Source organism: Hylaeus volcanicus, chromosome 2, assembly GCF_026283585.1.
Source record: "Hylaeus volcanicus isolate JK05 chromosome 2, UHH_iyHylVolc1.0_haploid, whole genome shotgun sequence".
Lineage (NCBI taxonomy): Eukaryota > Metazoa > Arthropoda > Insecta > Hymenoptera > Colletidae > Hylaeus > Hylaeus volcanicus.
The window spans coordinates 15,122,700-15,141,160 of record NC_071977.1 but is presented as its reverse complement, the minus strand read 5'-3'; the positions used below and the strand labels follow the sequence as shown (position 1 = coordinate 15,141,160).

Genomic DNA, 18,461 nt, shown 5'->3' with positions numbered 1-18,461 from the left:
ACATAATCTCAGGGTCGCTAAACGTCGCTTCACGGGGAGGGAGTGTCATTTAACGAACAAATTCCACGTCACCTCCTTTGATTATTCACCAAGCGAGAGTCCCGAGGTTTCTTCGACCCCCCCTCGGGGCGAGTTAGACAGGACCCCCGGTGGAGAGGGTTGCTCCCCAATGCGCATGCGTTCGAAAGGGGTAGCACTTCCCATTTTCCAGTGGAGTATTATTCTGTAACTACATCCCTTGTGGGGTAGGTCTACGCGAGATACACTCTCGGCAACACACACTCGCTCAAACAACTCACCCGTTGGATGGTTTGTTTTGGTTCGTTGGTGCTATCGCGACTTGTGTAGTCGTTTGCGAATCAAAAAAGGGTTGGAACAATTGATATTTTGAAAGGACAGAGGGGTCGGTGATCTTGGACACTCGAGACGTGCGTGAACGGATTGTTTTCCAACGCGTTCGTTGACCCTTGACGCTGAGGATTCCTGAGGATGTAAAGATCAAACACGATCATTCCCAGAAGAACACGAAGAATCGACATCAGTTTTAGCGGTCTCTGCTTCTCAGGTAAGGGTAATATAGTTGATATCGTAGAGAATACTGCAACAAATGCCGATGCGAGGGATTGTTTTTACAAACTTTCTTGAATGAATGTTTTGGTAATGGTGGACACTGTTTATGGTTGGTTCATAGGTTTTTACTGCCACGTAGTTATCTCGATTAAGTAAGGTTTTAATATATTTTGCGTCATACTTTTAGAACTTTGACTGATGCAACAAATGCCGATGGATGATGTCAGAAATTCTTTTGATAAATTCTTTTGAATAGATTTTTAGTTAATAGCGGACACTGTTAATGATTAATTCATAGGTTTTGACAGGTTTGTTTTGCTACGTAATTCTCGCGATTAAGTACGGGTCTTAGAGAATTTTAACTGGTTAACTGACAAATTGTTTTGATAAACTGTTTTAAATAAGTCTTCAATTAATTGTGGACACCGTTATTGGTTCATAAGTTTCGACAGGTTTGTAACTTTGCTACGTAGATATCGCGATTAAGCACCAGTCCACGTGCATGCTGTAACGTGACAGAAACCTTGTTATTGATTTTGGGTTCAGCATCCGTAGCGCGCGCAACGTGTATATGTATCAGGCAGAGCGTGTATTTGGGCAATGTACATATTCGACATAGCGTGTACTCGGGCAATGTACATATTCGAGTGTATTTACTCGTTTCATCAGTGAAAGTGTAAACAGGATTGATTAATATTAGTAGTACTTGTATTATATGTATTTACTATAGGAATGTAGTATTTATACTTATTGTTAGTGAAATTGTCGGTAATTGTCATTTGATAATTTTTTAATTACTCGAAATGTAATCGAGATCTGACCGTGACCCATTGGTTTCGTAACCATTTGTCGGGACTTGTGTTTTCACTCCAGGCAATGAGAGACCCCGTTAAACCAAGCCACGTGACTGTGGGTCAATGTCATTGGTCCATTGCATCTCTGGCTAAAAGTGAAATGCGAAAAGATTAGATGAAAGGTTAAATTAAAGGAGAGTGCATTTTATTTGTGTTTTCTTTTAACCAATATATTAAATTCATTCATTTCTCTAAATACCTAATACAAGATATTTATGATGTATAATAGTCGTTAGTAGTTCACCATGCGAAAAACATGGATTTTCTAAACTTAATCCGGCAACGCGCAGTGACTGTCCTTGAGCTTTGTTAATTGTCATCGCGAAAGCAAGACGCACAGGAAACTGTAGTCGTTTGAATAACTTCAAATCCATACTAATACTTTTTAAATTATTTATTTATAATGGTCGCGTGAACAGCAAGGTCATTAGCGACCATAGTATAACACATAGTTACAAATTAATTACAAATTAATCGTACATATATAATAGTTAAACTTTGTTATATAAGTCTACACTTTTAAAAAATGAAAGAGTCGCAGTGATATTTCTAAGACTGTTAAGGCAGTCACTGAAATGTGTCGAAAGTTTGAATTCTAGTCGTTTAGATTGAAACATTGGCCAGTCAAGTAATACATGTGCAATAGATACTTTAACATTGCAGGATTACAGATCGTAGGTGGATTTTTAGTAATTTTGTAGGCATAGATCATATTTGTGTGGTCGATTCTAAGTCGCGTAATAACAACCTGATTCTTCCTGCCGGTAATATCAGGGCATTTGTGATTAAAGACATATTTTCTTATTTTCAATAATTTGAGTGGTGGTGAGCCCATACTGATATTATAAATGCGAAAGTAACTCTGTCTATCTATTACCCTTTTACACGCCTAAACCGCTGAATAAAAATATAATTTTCTTGAATTTAAATTTGGTAATGGAAGCATTTGTTGTTTTAAATAAGGGTAGTCTCGTATACAGGATGAATCATGTATCTTATTCTTCTATGTATTGTATTCTAGTTCTTCAAATTTTTTATTTTGACAAAAAGAAGGTTTCAGATCGAAATCTCAATATTTGTATTTGAAGAATTTGACAGTTTAACAATATGAATGTATTTTATGTCGTTTGCGTTCAACTGACATTTCAACCACGTGAACCTTCGTGAACCAGTCAGTGACTGTCTTTTGCTTTCTGTAACAGAGATGTTTGAATCGATATTTCTGATTCTTCATATACAAATATTGAGATTCCGAACTGAAATTTTCTAGTTACAACAAATTAAGTAGCATAAAAACCTTCTCCGTGAAAAAATAAATATATGTGCTAAGTTGCATGTTGATCGGTCAAACAGTTTTGATGTTTATAAATCACATATAAATATATATACATCCATTTTTATATATGTATATATTGTATATAGATTAAATTCGTATGTGGAATTTATAATACATGAAATTCATAAACTGTGTGACTTCACAATATGTGAAACTCGTGAATCTTAATTAAAATTAATTAGTTTAGAGATTAATGTTTAAAGACCAAGACAAAATTTTACTTGAATAATAGATAACGAGTAAAGTCAAATCCTTTGCAAGATATCCGTGACTTCAATGAACAGTTAAATTTCAATTTCTCCATTATGAAAAAATGTTAGCTTGCAATTTGAATTCAAATTTTTATTTAACAAGTAAGGGATGAACAGTTTTCGTCTAGGTAAGACTCTTGCTCATCTTCTAATAGATGTAAGCTCTCGAGTAAATTTATTTCAGCATTGCATCACCCTTGTTAATTTATTCAATTTCTTTCCGTGTACAAGCATGAGCTTAGCGATTGAAGCCCGAAGCATCCGATTTAACGAGAATCGAGGTCACGATGAAACGTGTGACAGTAACGAGGAAGCGAATTGAAAAATTTATTGGAAAAGTAATCTGTAAACGTGGCGCGCCGATTTATGGTAGACGATCGCGTGTCGCGCGTGATTCGGTTATCGTTAGTCAAATGTATTACTCGCATGTATTGTCAATGGAAACTTTTCAAAATCAATATTTTCTATTCAATATTGCAATTCCTTGATTTTGCAGACGTTTAATTGAACCAAAAATGAATAAATCGATATTCCTCAAGCGAATATTACAATTTCTCGATTTTGCAGATTAATTTTAACAAAAGAATATTTAACTGAATATTCCTGTATTGGATGTTACAATTCCTGGATTTTGTAATTTCATTTTAACAAAACGATGTTTAATTAAATATTTTTGTATTGAATATTATAATTGCTTAATCCTGCAGTGGTTTAATTCTAACAATAAAAAGGGTTTAAATCAATATTTCTCTATTCAATACTACTACTATACTTTGACATAAAAAAAGGAATGTATTGAAATTAAAATTTTGTGATAGAAATCGTCGTAAAAAATGAATATATTCAAAATAAAATTGTAATACAAATTATGATAAAAAATTAATACTTATAAAATCAAATTCTGTGATATAAATCATGATAAAAAATGAATGCTTCGAAAATCAAATTCTATGATAGAAATCATGATAGATATTTAATAAAATAATTCCACAATCATTAAAACTAACAATATTCCGAAGGCGACGACAAACTAGGTCATCGAGAAACATTCTTATGACTAGACTGTGGATCTTTATAGGAAATCAACACAAAACGCAAACAATATGCAAGAATATAAAAAAGATTGAAAGTAAAGTTCATGTTATAATATTTGCAGAATAAAATAAATTCCTATTCAAGTTAAATATTTGTAGGCACGTTCGCGAAGATTTTATTTTGTATAAAGATCCACTGTCTACTTATGACGAATACATTTCATTTACGCCAGGTGACTATAGATTTTCATCTGAAATTCATTTTCTCGAACTCGTGTCTTTCTCGAAATTGAAAACGCTCGTTTGCTACCTCGTTAATGTACAAACACCGCACAATACGATACATGTGTCATGAAATTTCCAATGATGATTCGTCGGCCACGTTGCACACTGTTGAAATCGATTTTGATTCTTCAACGAATGAACAAAGTGGAATATTACGTCGCCGTATCGTTTCGTAGAAATTGAAGTTAATGAGCATTCGTGGCGCGATTCGCGAGAATAGAATCGATGTTTATTATTGTGTATGTATGTATGTGAAGATGTCACGATACATTTTTCACTGCACTTTGTTCAGGTCACTGCAATGGAAATAAACGTACTTTATTTCCCTTTTACAGAAATGAAATAATTGAGTAGACGTTATTAGCGCTCTGGAAATTAAAAAAAATAAGTAGACGTCATTGGATCATCCTCTATCTAGTTTCCAGCAGCTACTCCATATATAGAATAGTAATTAGAATTTTTATGACACTTCAAAAATTTGATCGATGGTCTCTCTGGACCACAACAGTTTTCATGTCATTCATTGTCTATCATGATTATCATTACAGAATTTGATTTTAAAATAAATAGATAATGTATGAAACATAATCCACGTAAAAGCTCTAAAACAATTTATCTTATTAATTAAAAAGAACAGCAGGCAGTTATGATACATCACGTTACGCAACGATTGTTACATGCTCCTGGCTTATCGCGTGTTTGTCCTCGATGACTCCTATCCTGCACGAGCAGGATGCTTTTGCATAACCGATCTTGTAACGTAATCATAATCGATTCACCTTCAATTCCAAGCGTATACTAAACATCTAAGGTCACGGGAATTCTTATTTGTCAAATTATGATACTGTTAACTACTCGCGGTTGCCGGGATGCCGTTCGAGTTTTGTTGGCGTTTGCACGTGTGTGCCGACGAGTTTGTCGAAGGACCACCCTCGTTAGAGGGAAATGTGTAAGCTCCGGGGTATTTAATAAATTCTTTAATTCGTTCGGTTGAACAATGCTGATATATTCGTCATAAAATAAACGCTACACGGACATTTATAATCGTAATCGTAATTGTGTTCGTAATCGTAATCGTAATCCGTCTGTAACTCTGTAATCGCTATTGTTCTCTTCCTCTTGTCTTAGCCAGAGGGCGATAGTATATGCGCGCGCTGATTACGCTCGCGGCGCGAAAGTTTGAATTGGTTAATTGCCTTACAAATGAAAAATAGACAAATTGTGGTGCACAAAATTTACTATAATTAGTTTGTCGCGAAGTACAATATGCGACTTGGTACTGCTACGTCTAAATGACTACGAGCATCTCTAAGGTTCGAGTGTGTCACTCAAGAGTTCTAGACTAACAATCTACAAGTTGATTCTGAAGACGCCTTGACGTGGTCGTCTTGCCGGGGTGAAAAACGCGCTGATAGGTTAAAATTAACAAAGAGGAATTTGGTGAGGGAAGTCAGAGTGACTGTCAACTTTTAACGATATTTCGAAGCGAAAGCTCAACGTGTTTTGCACGTGTAAACAATAAAGCAAAATTCCAAAGTGCGCCGAGCGTCCTTAAGGGTTTTTCGGTGCTACGCAGGGGTCTAGAGCGCTTCGAATGCGACCGTTATAAAATCGCGACGGAGTCTTATGGCTAAACAATGCAAGTGAAAGTTGTGTCGACTGAAAATGAACGGTGGTCTTAACAGATACGAACACTACCAATAATGACGAATTATCTTTTAACATTTATTCAATTATTACTTCTTCTTAATTTATTTACAAACTGCCTTCTCCACTAGTATACAATATTTTTAAAGAAAATATAACAGCTTTATCGTAAACAAATCCTAATATCTTTTTGAGAATGTTCAATAGACACTAGACTCTACTAGATTCCATTAGACACTAGAGTCCAATAGATTAAACAAATTATACACGATTGTACTGTGGCTCCATACTACTCCTCCACCCTCCCCTATGAAAATATAGTGTGGCTTCAATTTATTTTGTAAGCTTACGTAACCCTAGAAGTATCAATTTTTTGAACGCTGCTTGGTGATTTCAGGAGCCATGGCTGAGAAGATGTACTATTGGGGGGAGGAGAAGGATCACGTCGACCCGGAAGAGACCTTCATAGAGTTCAAGGTCAAGTCATCCGCATCAGAAAAGAAGCGCGAATCATCTCGAGCAGTTCCCAAGACGACTGTCTCGTCGCCTCAGGGCAGAGCAACCGAAGTTGGGAGTAGAGTGGAGGACACTGAACGTGGAGGTTGGGATAACAAACTCGACTTCCTGTTCTCCTGCATTAGCGTGTCTGTGGGTCTGGGAAACGTTTGGCGTTTTCCGTATTTGTGTTACAAAAATGGCGGAGGTAAGTTCCTCAATTGCCTTAGATTGATAGACTGTGGTTTGGAATACTTAGGTATATGACAATTGGAATTCCAAGGTACACGACACTTGAATTTGTTAAGTACGAGACACTTGGAATTCTAAAGTACACGACCTTGGAATTTTGATGTACTACATAGACACTTAAAATTCCAGGATATAAGACATTTGAATTCTAAAGTTCACGACATTTGAAATTCTAAGATATAAGGCATTTGATATCTAGAATAGAAGATCCTTGGAATTCCAAGGTACATGACACTTGAATTTGTTAAGTACGAGACACTTGGAATTTTGATGTACTACATAGACACTTAGAATTCCAAGATACAAGACATTTGAATTCTAAAGTACATGCTCCATGAAATTCAAAGATACACGATATTTGGAATTTCACATTCACAATTTTAAATTCCTAATTCTACATTTTATTACACATACAAAATTCCTGAGTTACCTTCATCCTCGACTAAGGCGATTTGAATGCATCAGTCGTTCGTCCTTTCTCAAATTTTTGGGATTCCGTGGCAATTATCGAAGTATTATTTGCTGTTCGTGGATAATTACTCGAAAATGGAGCTACTCGTGGTCGTAAACGTATCGAGGATCATGCGGTGTTCATGACAATGTTCCTAATCAACAAGGACAATTAATTTTTGACGTTGAATATGCGAGGTTGCGTCGATAATTATGCATTCGCTCCGTGTCGTGCTCTCTGCTGACTAATTAAAACTGTTTGCACGATGCATACTTGATCAGAATACGTTAGTGTCTGTATTGAAATAATCTGTTACAGGTGCGTTTCTCATCACGTATGGAATTGCTATGGTGTTCTGTGGGATTCCAATATTCTTTCAAGAAGTAGCCATTGGCCAATACCTTGGGGCTGGGGGGATGACCCTGGTGGGACAACTGTGTCCTTTGTTGCAAGGTAATTTAATTTTCATTTGAATCATTTAAAAAAGAATGTCGCGATGAATTTATAATTATCTTGATCAAGATTAACAAGAATAATTTAAAAAACTATTTATTATCTATTATTCATTACTTTTAAAAACCAAAAGGCATTTTAATACGATTGTAAATATGTAGAGAAAGACATAAGTGGGCGAAGCAATTGTCGAAATTTAAATAACTGGTGGTCGAATCGAAAGTTAATATGTCGTTCATACAAGAAAAATAATGTGTCGAGACATTATTACAATATAATAATTCACAAAAATACATTATCAAGCCAATAAGTTAGTCCAATTTTTAATAAGTTAGTTCAATTAGATGCATGAGTCCGATCGATTGTTGTGAAGGCCCCATGCAAAGTATAGTTGTTTTCAACTATTTATATACCTATAAATTCATAACAATAAGTATTGCAATGAATGTGTATTGTTTAATACCTAACTTTTAATTTTACCAATATTTCCTAGGAGTTGGATACGCAACTATGACGATAGTATTCTTCCTTGACATCTACTACTGTATAATTATCGCTTGGACACTTTTCTACCTAATTAGTACCTTCGTCAACATACCTGGTGTTCCTTGGAGTGGTTGTGGTCAGTTAAATAATTAAATATTACAGTCCGTTTTGGAATTCTCCAACCAGAATGTTCCACCAACTTCTTTCTTGTTAACATTCATTGTTGTAATTTTTCAGGCAATTGGTGGAACACTGAACACTGCTACGACGCTTCAGAAAAGCTTGAGCACATCACTGGGGTTAACAGTTCAAACACCACGAATGCCACCACGCCAGTTGAAGAATATTGGGAGTGAGTAAACGTTCTGTGATATGGTAAATATGGAATATATGGAAATATGGTAAATATGGAATATATGGAAATATGGTAAATATGGAAGACATGGTAAATAATACTTTACTGGCAACGATCAGAAGCATCAATACAAGTAGAAGTCGCGAGCAATGGTCAGACTCAAGAGTTATATTCAGTTATAGATGTGTAATTTTGTCGAACCTACGAATTTATATATTGAATTTTAATTCTAAAATGGAGCATTGTATTTTATACTGATTAATCATTTTACAGGAAGATTGACTCCTTCTTCAACTGTACCTCCTAATTCAAATTTTCAGAAAGTTTTTTTTTTTAATTTATTTATTTAATGTCGCATCAGCTTTTTAGCCATTAGCGACCGCATTGCAGTACATTGTTATATTTTGTGTCTTATTACATTGTATTTCACATACATCACTTGGTTTTCTTCTGTCTAACGATATTAAACTACCTAAGACTAATAACACACTACATTTCTTTCATTATTTTGATTTTCTCAAGATAAGTTATTATTCCTTTTACATGTTTTCTTTCATTGAAACATTGTTTAATATCTACAGGAAGTTTTACTTGGGTTCTGGTGTTTTCACCAATTGGACATTCCAGCAAAATATGTTTAATGGATAGTTCTAAATTATAACTTTCAACTTGACAATCTTTAAACGGCCATAACTCCACTAAATTACAGTGCAAACTTAAAAATCATTACATCATTCGAAAGAGCGTTAAATTTCCATCTCCCTGATGCAAAACTAAAATTTATTACGTAGGTTTAATAAGTGAAAAATTAGGTCAAACTTTACATTGTGACAATTTTTAAAAATTTGACTTTACCTGTATTCGTTTTTCGGTGGTATTTTAGGGAGAAATTGACACCTCAAGGTTTTGTTTTTTTCCAATAAATTATTTTTTTCAAATTTAGACTCTTTTATCCGATCTCCTGTGCCGAAAACATCGATTTTTTGCTTTGTGAAATCGATCGTGTTGCAATCTCCATATTATTTATCGGTACACCGAGGTTGATTTTGACTAAATAGTCCCTAAAAACGATAATTCTGTGGATACATGGTTCATAAACCACTTGAGGTGTCAAAAAATCGTTTTTTTTTTCTTAATTGGGGAGGCCCGGGAGTGACACTAAAAAATACATCAAACTCGATGTCAAGTTAATTTTAAAGTAACAAGTCGATTTTTGTTGAAAAATGTCGATTATCACCTAAAAACGTCCGCTTTTCTGCATTTAAACGTCATTTTCTCCTTAAAATACCACCGTAGAATTTTTTTTGACAATACCATTCAAAAGCTGAGACTTCGGGGAAGTTTTTCCCGAGGAATGCCCGCCAAACAACTATGTATTTAAAATCGAAATACGGATAGAGAAACAGTCAAATTTTTTAAAATTGTCACAATGTAAAGTTTGATCTAATTTTTCACTTGTTAAATCTACGTAATAAATTTGGGTTTTGCATCAGGGCGGTGGAAAATTTAACGCTCTTTCGAATGATGTACTGATTTTTAAGTTTGCACTGTAATTTAGTGGAGTTATGGCTGTTTAAGGAGCGTCAAGTCGAAAACATAGAAAAAAAATTAAAATACTCGAGAATAAAGCGACACAAACAAAATGTCTAAGAGTAATTTTTTGTTGGAAATTTGTTGTTGAATTGACACCCTGCGTATGTCCGGACTTGTACGTAGACACCCATTATAAACTCTATCAATTCTATACATTCAATAACTTCTATAAATTCTGTAAATTCTATAAAATCTATGAAAACTACGAATTTGTTAAGCCATAACCATGATTGATTCTAGACGACGAGTTCTTGGGATCACGTCTGGCATCGAAACGATCGGCGGGATCCAATGGGAGCTGTTGGGCTGCCTGATACTCGGCTGGCTGCTAGTTTACTTTATCATCAGGCGTGGTCTTCATCAGAGCGGTAAGATCATCTGGTTTTCAGCCTTGTTCCCCTACGTGGTGCTTTTCATTCTTTTGGGAAGAGCGGTGACATTGGATGGCGCCTCCGACGGTTTGAAATACTACGTCACCCCAAGATGGGAGGAGTTGCTATCGCCTGGACCATGGATCGACGGTGCCACGCAAATTTTCTTCGCTTACAGTATCGGCACCGGTGCTTTGCCTGCTTTGGGGTCGTACAACAAGTTTCACCACAACTGCTACAAGTGAGCAATCATAGTATTAAACTCGACTTATTTTTCACCAGTACAATGTTTCCAGAAAATTACTTATCGTTGTTTATGTAGTCAAGATTGATTTTAACAGGCCTTGCTTTGGAAAACATTTCTGTAGATACTGAAATTACAATAAATTAATTACAACTGCACGACAAAATCTGTTTAAGAGGTACATCTCAGATTTTGACGAAATTTGAATATGTTGTAGTCTTTAGTGATATTTGAACGTATCTCAAAGGATTTCGAAATATTTTGAAAATTGTCGATTTTAAAGCTGTTCAAAGTTTTGTGCTACCTTTTCTTCAAAAAAATATAGCTATTGAACTAGGCAACGGATGAAAATGACCTTTTACGTGCTTATAGTGAAGACATGGAAGTATCAAATACAAATTATTTCACAACAAAAAAGAGTTTTCTGAACCATTTTTTTTTCAAATTGTTTCAAACAAATGCCTTGATTTTAAATGTATTTAAAAATCTGAAAAGAAATGAGTTCATAGCCCCATTTTTCCTCTTTCAATGAAAACCACTAGAAGGTGATAAGTATTCTTACATCTTGCTAGGATGGAATTTGACAGGATTAGGTTATTGGAGAAATATTTTATCATATCATAACGATCATTTGATTGAACGAATCACTGATAATATTATTATTTATTTTATAATTTTAACAATCTGTGATTTTTTACTATTGGAATAAATTTTATCTGATAAATGGGATACTATGTCTGTCGGTACAAATGAATGAAATTTTTCGTTCCATGAATGGTTTCTGCAAGTTCATGTCAATTTGTTAATAATTTTGAATGATCTTTACATTCTTGTACTGAGCTGAATTGAACATTAATTTCTTCGATATTAGCGATATTTTTATATAAAAATAAATACAATTTAATAAATCGTAGTTTCCATTTCGATGATTTTGAAATTAATGCAAGTAAAAATTAAAGATTTAATTAAAGATTATTCAAAATCCTTTGAAATACGTTCAAATATTACTAAAGACTACAACATATCCAAATTTCGTCAAAATCTGATATGTTTCTCCAAAAAGTGTCCGAGGTAGCATTGAATGACCCCTACAGAATATAACGGTTAGAATATCCTTCAAAGTAAGGTAACTGTTAAAAGCTGTTGACTTCTTTCTTTTTATCTTGCTGAAAATGAAGTTCAATACAATTAGATATACAGGATGTGGCAGAAATAACTCCCACATTTTAAAAAACGATTGAAAAAAGTGGTACGAGGTACCACCAGACACTTTTTATTTCTTAAATCTAGATATAAAAAAGTTTTTTTTACTTTATGTTTTAAAAATTATGTCGTCCAAATGGTGGCCTTTACGGGCGATACACATTTGGAGTCGTTCTTGAAAGTTTTCCATCACTCGCTAGCATTTCGGGAGAAATTCTTTCAATTTCCTCTTGGATATCTTCCTTTAATTCAAGGACCAAGGACGATGTTTGAAAACCTCGGCCTTGAGATATCCACAGAAAAAAGTCACATGCACTTAAATCCGCCGAGCTACGGTCCATACAGGTTCGTAAAGGCCATCATTTGGACGACATAATTTTTAAAACATAAAGTAAAAGAAACTTTTTTATATCTAGATTTAAGAAATCAAAGGAATCTGGTGTTATCTCGTACCATTTTTTTTCAATCGTTTTTTAAAATATGGGAGTTATTTCAGCCGCACCCTGTACTCTCAATAGTATAATCCACGACAGCAATTGAAATAAGATGTAATAAGAAATAAATGATACTAAACTTTTCTCCCTCCGCTTTAAATTAACGTCAACAATTAAATTCGTGGCTGAAAGAAATATAAATAGTGAGACAGGAGGAGAGAGTGCTTCTCAAGATCATTTAAAATGTTATAAATGCAACGTGAACGCCCGAAGTCTTTGAAAATGTGAGCTTTGTCTTCCAGAGATGCACTAATCACTTGTATAGTCAACACCCTAACTTGCCTTCTGGCTGGCTGCGTGACGTTCTCCATACTGGGTCACATCGCCTCGGAGCAAGGTAACCACGTGTCCGATGTGGTCAAGAGTGGGCCAGGTCTGGTGTTTCTCACATATCCAGAGGTCGTCTTGAAGCTTCCTGGGGCCTCGATGTGGGCCACCATTTTCTTCACTATGCTGCTCGTAAGAAACAATTAACTCGAACGGAGGAGTGTACTGCCCGCTTCTTCTGCGATCCATGTCTGTTTATGTGTAACGACATAATTCTATTTATCATTTAGAATTTATATAACATGAATTATTCATGAATTTTTATGATAGTGCATTATGGCCTATGAGCTGTTCTGTTTCATAGGAACCATTTTTGGTTGATGATGCAGTTGTTCAAATAATGTTTTGTGGTAGAATTATAAGGGAATAGGTAGGTTCTATTGAAATTGTGTTAGCAACAGATCTATGGTTAGGCATTCAACAAAAATGTGCTAGATAATGAATAGTACAGGTGACAATAAGTAGATGTTTGGGGAAAGGTGTCAAATAAAAGTATAAATAAGTAGGTGTTAGGAAGATGATGTTCCTAAGCAATTCGATTAAATGAAATGCTTTAAAAGATATCATCTTTCGATTATTTTTAAAGCAAGAATTACAATAAAAGGTAGCTAGAAATCAACAGTACAGGTTGATAGTAAAATATAAACTGTACAAATTAAAGCAACAATTTGTATAAATATATGTACAATGACATACTTTTGGTGTTTGCAATAGATACTCGGAATCGACAGTGAATTCTGTATCGTGGAGTCCTTTATCACGGGTGTAATCGACAATTGGGCTGATAGTCTTCGTCCTCACAGAAAGAAGTTCACCATCGCTATTTGTCTCCTCATGTTTGCTCTGGGACTGCCTATGGTGACCAATGTTAGTATAAATATATCAAGTAAACAACAGTTTCATTTAAATTTATTTCCAGTACATCTAACATTCTTAACGATTACATGAAATACTCTCTTCTCAAGTATGTACACATTTTTTTTCATGATCACGGATCTATTCACGAATTTTAAATTCTAATTTCCATTTAACGAGTAACGAATAAACAATGATAATTAACTTTCATTTCTTATGTATATTATATGAAATAGTATAATATAATAAGAAAAAAACATAATAATATATAATATAATGTAACATAAATAAATAAAAAGTATATTTATTATAAATACATATCGTTATAATTATACAGGGTGTTCAGGCTATTACTAACCAGCGTTTTTCTCGTAAATGGTACATATGACAAAAAAATGAAAGACGAAAAATTTATACTGTTTTTGTGTGCAATAATGTAACCAGCTATATATCTAGATCTTTCGTATTTGTACTATTTTCTGAGAAATGAAGTGGAATGAAGAGAGTATCAAATTCCAAATAAAAAAGTCCATCTTGATATTACGTTAAGAAAATTTTCAAGTAATAAAGTGAAATTACTCGTTACCTATGAGGTTTAGGGCTAATAAAGATCAATATTTTTTTATTTAGAATTCGATATTCTACCATATTTTTGTACAAAAAATATATCACTCCATTTAAAAAACTGAAAGTTACCTTCATTTCTCAGAAAAGAGTATAAATACGAAAGATTTATCTACCTGGTTACATTGCACATAAAAAACAGTATCACTTTTTCCTCTTTCAGTTTTTTGTCTTATGTACCATTTACGAGAAAAACGCTGGCTAGTAATAGCTTGAACACCCTGTATATTACACATATGTATTTTCATAGTCTATATATCTATTCGTTATTCTAATATTTATTATTGTAGTGGCTGACGGGAAAATAAGTAAGACTCATGTGCTTTTTAAGACTTTTTAATGGAACGATCGCGTCCGTACTCCGTGGATTCTCTTACTAGACTAACTTACAGACTCATCATTCGTTCCCCCAAGCATCGCAGACATTCTTTCTTCATTTTCACATCGCTTGCACTCTGTTTAAATAAATGCATTCACCCAAAGGAACATTCAACCCAATCATATAAACATTCGCTCGACGTTCGAACCAATAATCTAAACATTCACTCAACGCTTGTCACGCAACACGCACCTCGATTCACTCTTCCAGACGTAACATTTAAAACTAAACATAATTATTATAAATATAAGCCGAAAACGTGGCGTCAGCTCGTCGCCGATGCCGCCACAATTATATAATATTCCAAACATCGACTCTATTTACATAAGAGATTTTACTTATTTTTACCATGGACAAATAATTTAAACTAATTCACGTTTGTTCACTTGTGTTCCCAAGGGTGGAGTGTACATATTCCAATTGATGGATTTCTATTCAGCGAGCGGTATGTCGATCTTGTGGGTCTGTTTCTTCCAAACGATCGCGATATCGTGGATCTTCGGGGCGCAGAAGTTCTGCGATTGCATCCACCAAATGATGGGCATACGATTGAATAAATTCTGGTACATATGCTGGGTGGTGTTCGCGCCGATGATCATGGCTGTAAGTACTATATTAAGCTTTCGTTGAAAATTACGAAAAAAGTCGTTTGCTATTTGTCGCAAAAATTTCGAAGGAATTCTGCAGAAAAACAGAACGATTGATCAATTTTGACGGGTGGTAATTTTCTTTTTGAGAGCACGCGTAATTGCAACGATCCGTCTATGTCTTCGTGCAATGTCGCGCGTTTATCTGACACATGATCGATGCTCTTCGTTTAACCTAATGTTTTCACTTGTGAACTGTAAATGAACAAAGATTTTTTTTTAATGCGTTATGCAGACTACGAGATGCTTTATAAATAAGTAAATGCAACATTTTTGTGAGATATATGTTACATACATTTTTGTGACTTTTTACGTATTATTTGCCACTTTAGAATATTATACTAATTTTTTGTTTTTTCTCGCAGGCCATCTTCGTGTTCCAATGCGTTCAATACAAGCCCTTGAAATATGGAAGCGATTATGAATATCCAACATGGGCGGAAATCGTGGGTTTCTGTCTCAGTTTGTCATCCATGATTTGGATACCAGGCTACGTTATCTATTATCTTGTCGTGACTCCAGGATCTGTCAAACAGGTGAAGTATTTGTACATTATGAACAAAAGTCGACAATCTTTAAATGATTATTAGCACTTTTGCTGGGTTCCAATAATGAAAATGGTGCAAATTGACTTTACCCCGCGGTTTCACTCGCGTGAAATACTATTCTTATTGTACAGAGTATTTCACCTAACTTGAGTACCTTAAATATATCACTTACTTTGTTTGATAAAAAAAATGTCAGGGGGAAGAAAATATTTTGTTCTGAAATAATTTTTAATTGATATTTCCATGTCTTCATTATAAGCACGTAAAAGGTCATTTTCATCCGTTGCCTAGTTCAATAGCTATATTTTTTTGAAGAAAAGGTAGCACAAAACTTTAAACAGCTGTAAAATCGACAAATTTCAAAATATTTCAAAATCTTTTGAGATTCATTCGAACATCACTAAAGACTATAACATATTCAAATTTCGTCGAAATCTGAGATGTTACTCCAAAAAGGGTCCGAGTTGGCATGGAATGACCCCTACTATAGAATATAACGGTTCTGATTCTGTTCGAAGGCGCCAATACGGTGATGGGTCGAATTTATTTCTCAAGGTCATTTTTTCGAGATTTCAAGGTCATCGTATTTTTTTTTAATGGGACCGCATATTTTCACTACAACAGTCTTATAGCTTATAAAAAAAACCGAATCCAACGAGGTGCAACAAGTTGACCTTCACATGACCTTTAGCGAGGAAATTATGAAATGTTTGCTAGTACTTTCAGTACCCGTTCGGGGACGGTAAATGAAAGAAATACAATTTCATTGAAACATTGTACAATATCAAATTGTAAAGGTATTGTTATCAAAATAAAACATAACCTATGTTACTCAGGGATAGTGTAGCTTTCTACTACTGAAAAAATGTTTAAAATCGGTTCAGAAGTTCCGAACATTACTCCCTACATAAAAACAAACAAATTTTACCTTTTTATAATATTAGTATAGATTAAATGAAATTCCACTATTTTTTAAGGGCATTTTTAGACATTTACTTTTGTTTATTATCATTAATTAACGTTCCATTGAATGAGAATCGAGAAAATTAATCTTACTATAGTATAATATGTATATGTATATATATATATATATATACAATACTAAATACTAAATAAAAATACAATACTAAATAAAATTTCACTATTTTTTCACCGGTTATTTTTAAATACACAGACCTTTTTCCTCTCTTTATTACCATTCATAAATGTTCCTCAGAATGGGAATTGTGAAAATGAATCTTACTTTATGGTAATAAAATTTTACTGTTACTTCATAAGCCATTTTTAAACACGTAAAAATTTTCTTCTCTTTCACAGAATATTCTAAAAGGCCTAAAACCGAACATAAAGTCTCAACCAAAATTACCAAAAGGCGAAAAGTCCGCAGTGATACCGATGTCCGAGAGTAGCGCTGGCCTAATCACCAAGAACAACAGTTTCCTCAGTGAAACATGATCTCTGTGAACAAGATTTTTTTTAAAGAATTCCTAAGTAGGTTGTAATTATCGTAAGTGAAACGCAATCTAATCAATTTATTTTAACATCGACCAAAGAAACTGCTGGTGCCATACCATCAGTGTTTGTTGCTTCATTTAGTTGACAGAACAATAGCAGAATTTTAAATCCTAGTGCCGAGTAGTACTGTATTTTGGCATTATCGAAACTAATATACTTGTTTAATGTGCACGGGGAAGAATTGTCGAATTTGAACACTACTTCGTACATTTTCAATTACGAAATTGTCCAAACTAGACAATTTTACCAAATACCTAACAGCACGTGGAACAACTATAACTCTAGACTAGAATATTAAAACGATGACGGCCTCTTGTAGCTGAGCAAATGAATTTTATAAAGAGATAAAGTAATAATTTATTAATCCTCTAACTGTCAGTTGTAAATTATGGTTTCTGGAACGAATTGGCTATTTTTTTTATTGTGTTTAAGGAGCTCATTTTCAAGAATTTTTATTTCATAATAATTGCAGAATGTTAATGTTTTTATATGTAATAGTTGACACGTTGAGTTAATAAAAAGTTTTTTTTATTTACTTTGAATCATTCTTTTCATCGATAATAGCTATACGGTGATAGCTTGCCAACTTAGGCTACCTAAACAGCAAAATATTTTAATCTCAAATTATAACACAACAATAGCCCAACCTAGCCAACGGTCTAATTAAGGCTGCTTTCTCAGATGGGAATTTTTAATGTAAACAAAACGTCAATGTGAAATTGTATACATTTTTTAAAGAAACACGAGGTACCGGATATATATTATATTTAATATTTAATAAATCAATTAGTTTATCATTCATAGGAGAACAATAGATAATTAAGTGTAAGTATAACACATAATTTTTTTGTTTACACTTGAGAGTGGCTGTGTCAGGATTGAACAAGTTTTACGTAAGAATTGCTTTTCGTTGTTGCTAAATATTAAATATCGATTTCAAGAGCATCGCCTCTTCTTTCTTTAACAAATTTTCTCAAGCTCAAGATACCATTGCTTTGAATTGTCACTGTTGTTTGAAACAAGTGGCGATCTTATGCGAAACTAAGCAGTTGTCAAACATTGTGCAACAACTGGCAACATGCCTTCATTCAAAGTTCCTTGCGTGGATTCAGCTGTAATATAAAAGAAAATTTTATTATACATGTGTATTTTTGCTGTGCGATATCGTTTATTGTAATAACGAAGTTTCAAT

The 18,461-nt window shown here is 34.0% G+C and overlaps 1 protein-coding gene across 1 annotated transcript; it reads left to right on the top strand.

Annotated features, from left to right (window-relative positions):
- The first annotated feature begins 227 nt into the window (after positions 1 to 227).
- On the top strand, positions 228 to 18,211 carry LOC128872191 (sodium- and chloride-dependent GABA transporter 1-like). The gene is made up of 11 exons (XM_054114634.1): positions 228 to 565; positions 6,375 to 6,680; positions 7,494 to 7,628; positions 8,122 to 8,250; positions 8,352 to 8,466; positions 10,303 to 10,674; positions 12,617 to 12,833; positions 13,416 to 13,568; positions 14,959 to 15,162; positions 15,572 to 15,742; positions 17,072 to 18,211. The coding sequence occupies exons 2-11, from the start codon at positions 6,380 to 6,382 to the stop codon at positions 17,207 to 17,209; spliced, it is 1,935 nt and encodes a 644-aa protein (XP_053970609.1). The 5' UTR covers positions 228 to 565; positions 6,375 to 6,379; the 3' UTR covers positions 17,210 to 18,211.
- The last annotated feature ends 250 nt before the right edge of the window (positions 18,212 to 18,461 follow it).

What these genes read in the sequence shown, in the direction of transcription:
- LOC128872191 (XM_054114634.1), top strand. Translation starts at nt 6,380, where the DNA reads ATGGCTGAGAAGATGTACTATTGGGGGGAGGAGAAGGATCACGTCGAC. An exon ending in GACTGCCTATGGTGACCAAT is followed by an intron (nt 13,569 to 14,958) that starts GTTAGTATAAAT and finishes TGTGTTCCCAAG; the next exon opens with GGTGGAGTGTACATATTCCA. An exon ending in TCGCGCCGATGATCATGGCT is followed by an intron (nt 15,163 to 15,571) that starts GTAAGTACTATA and finishes TTTTTCTCGCAG; the next exon opens with GCCATCTTCGTGTTCCAATG.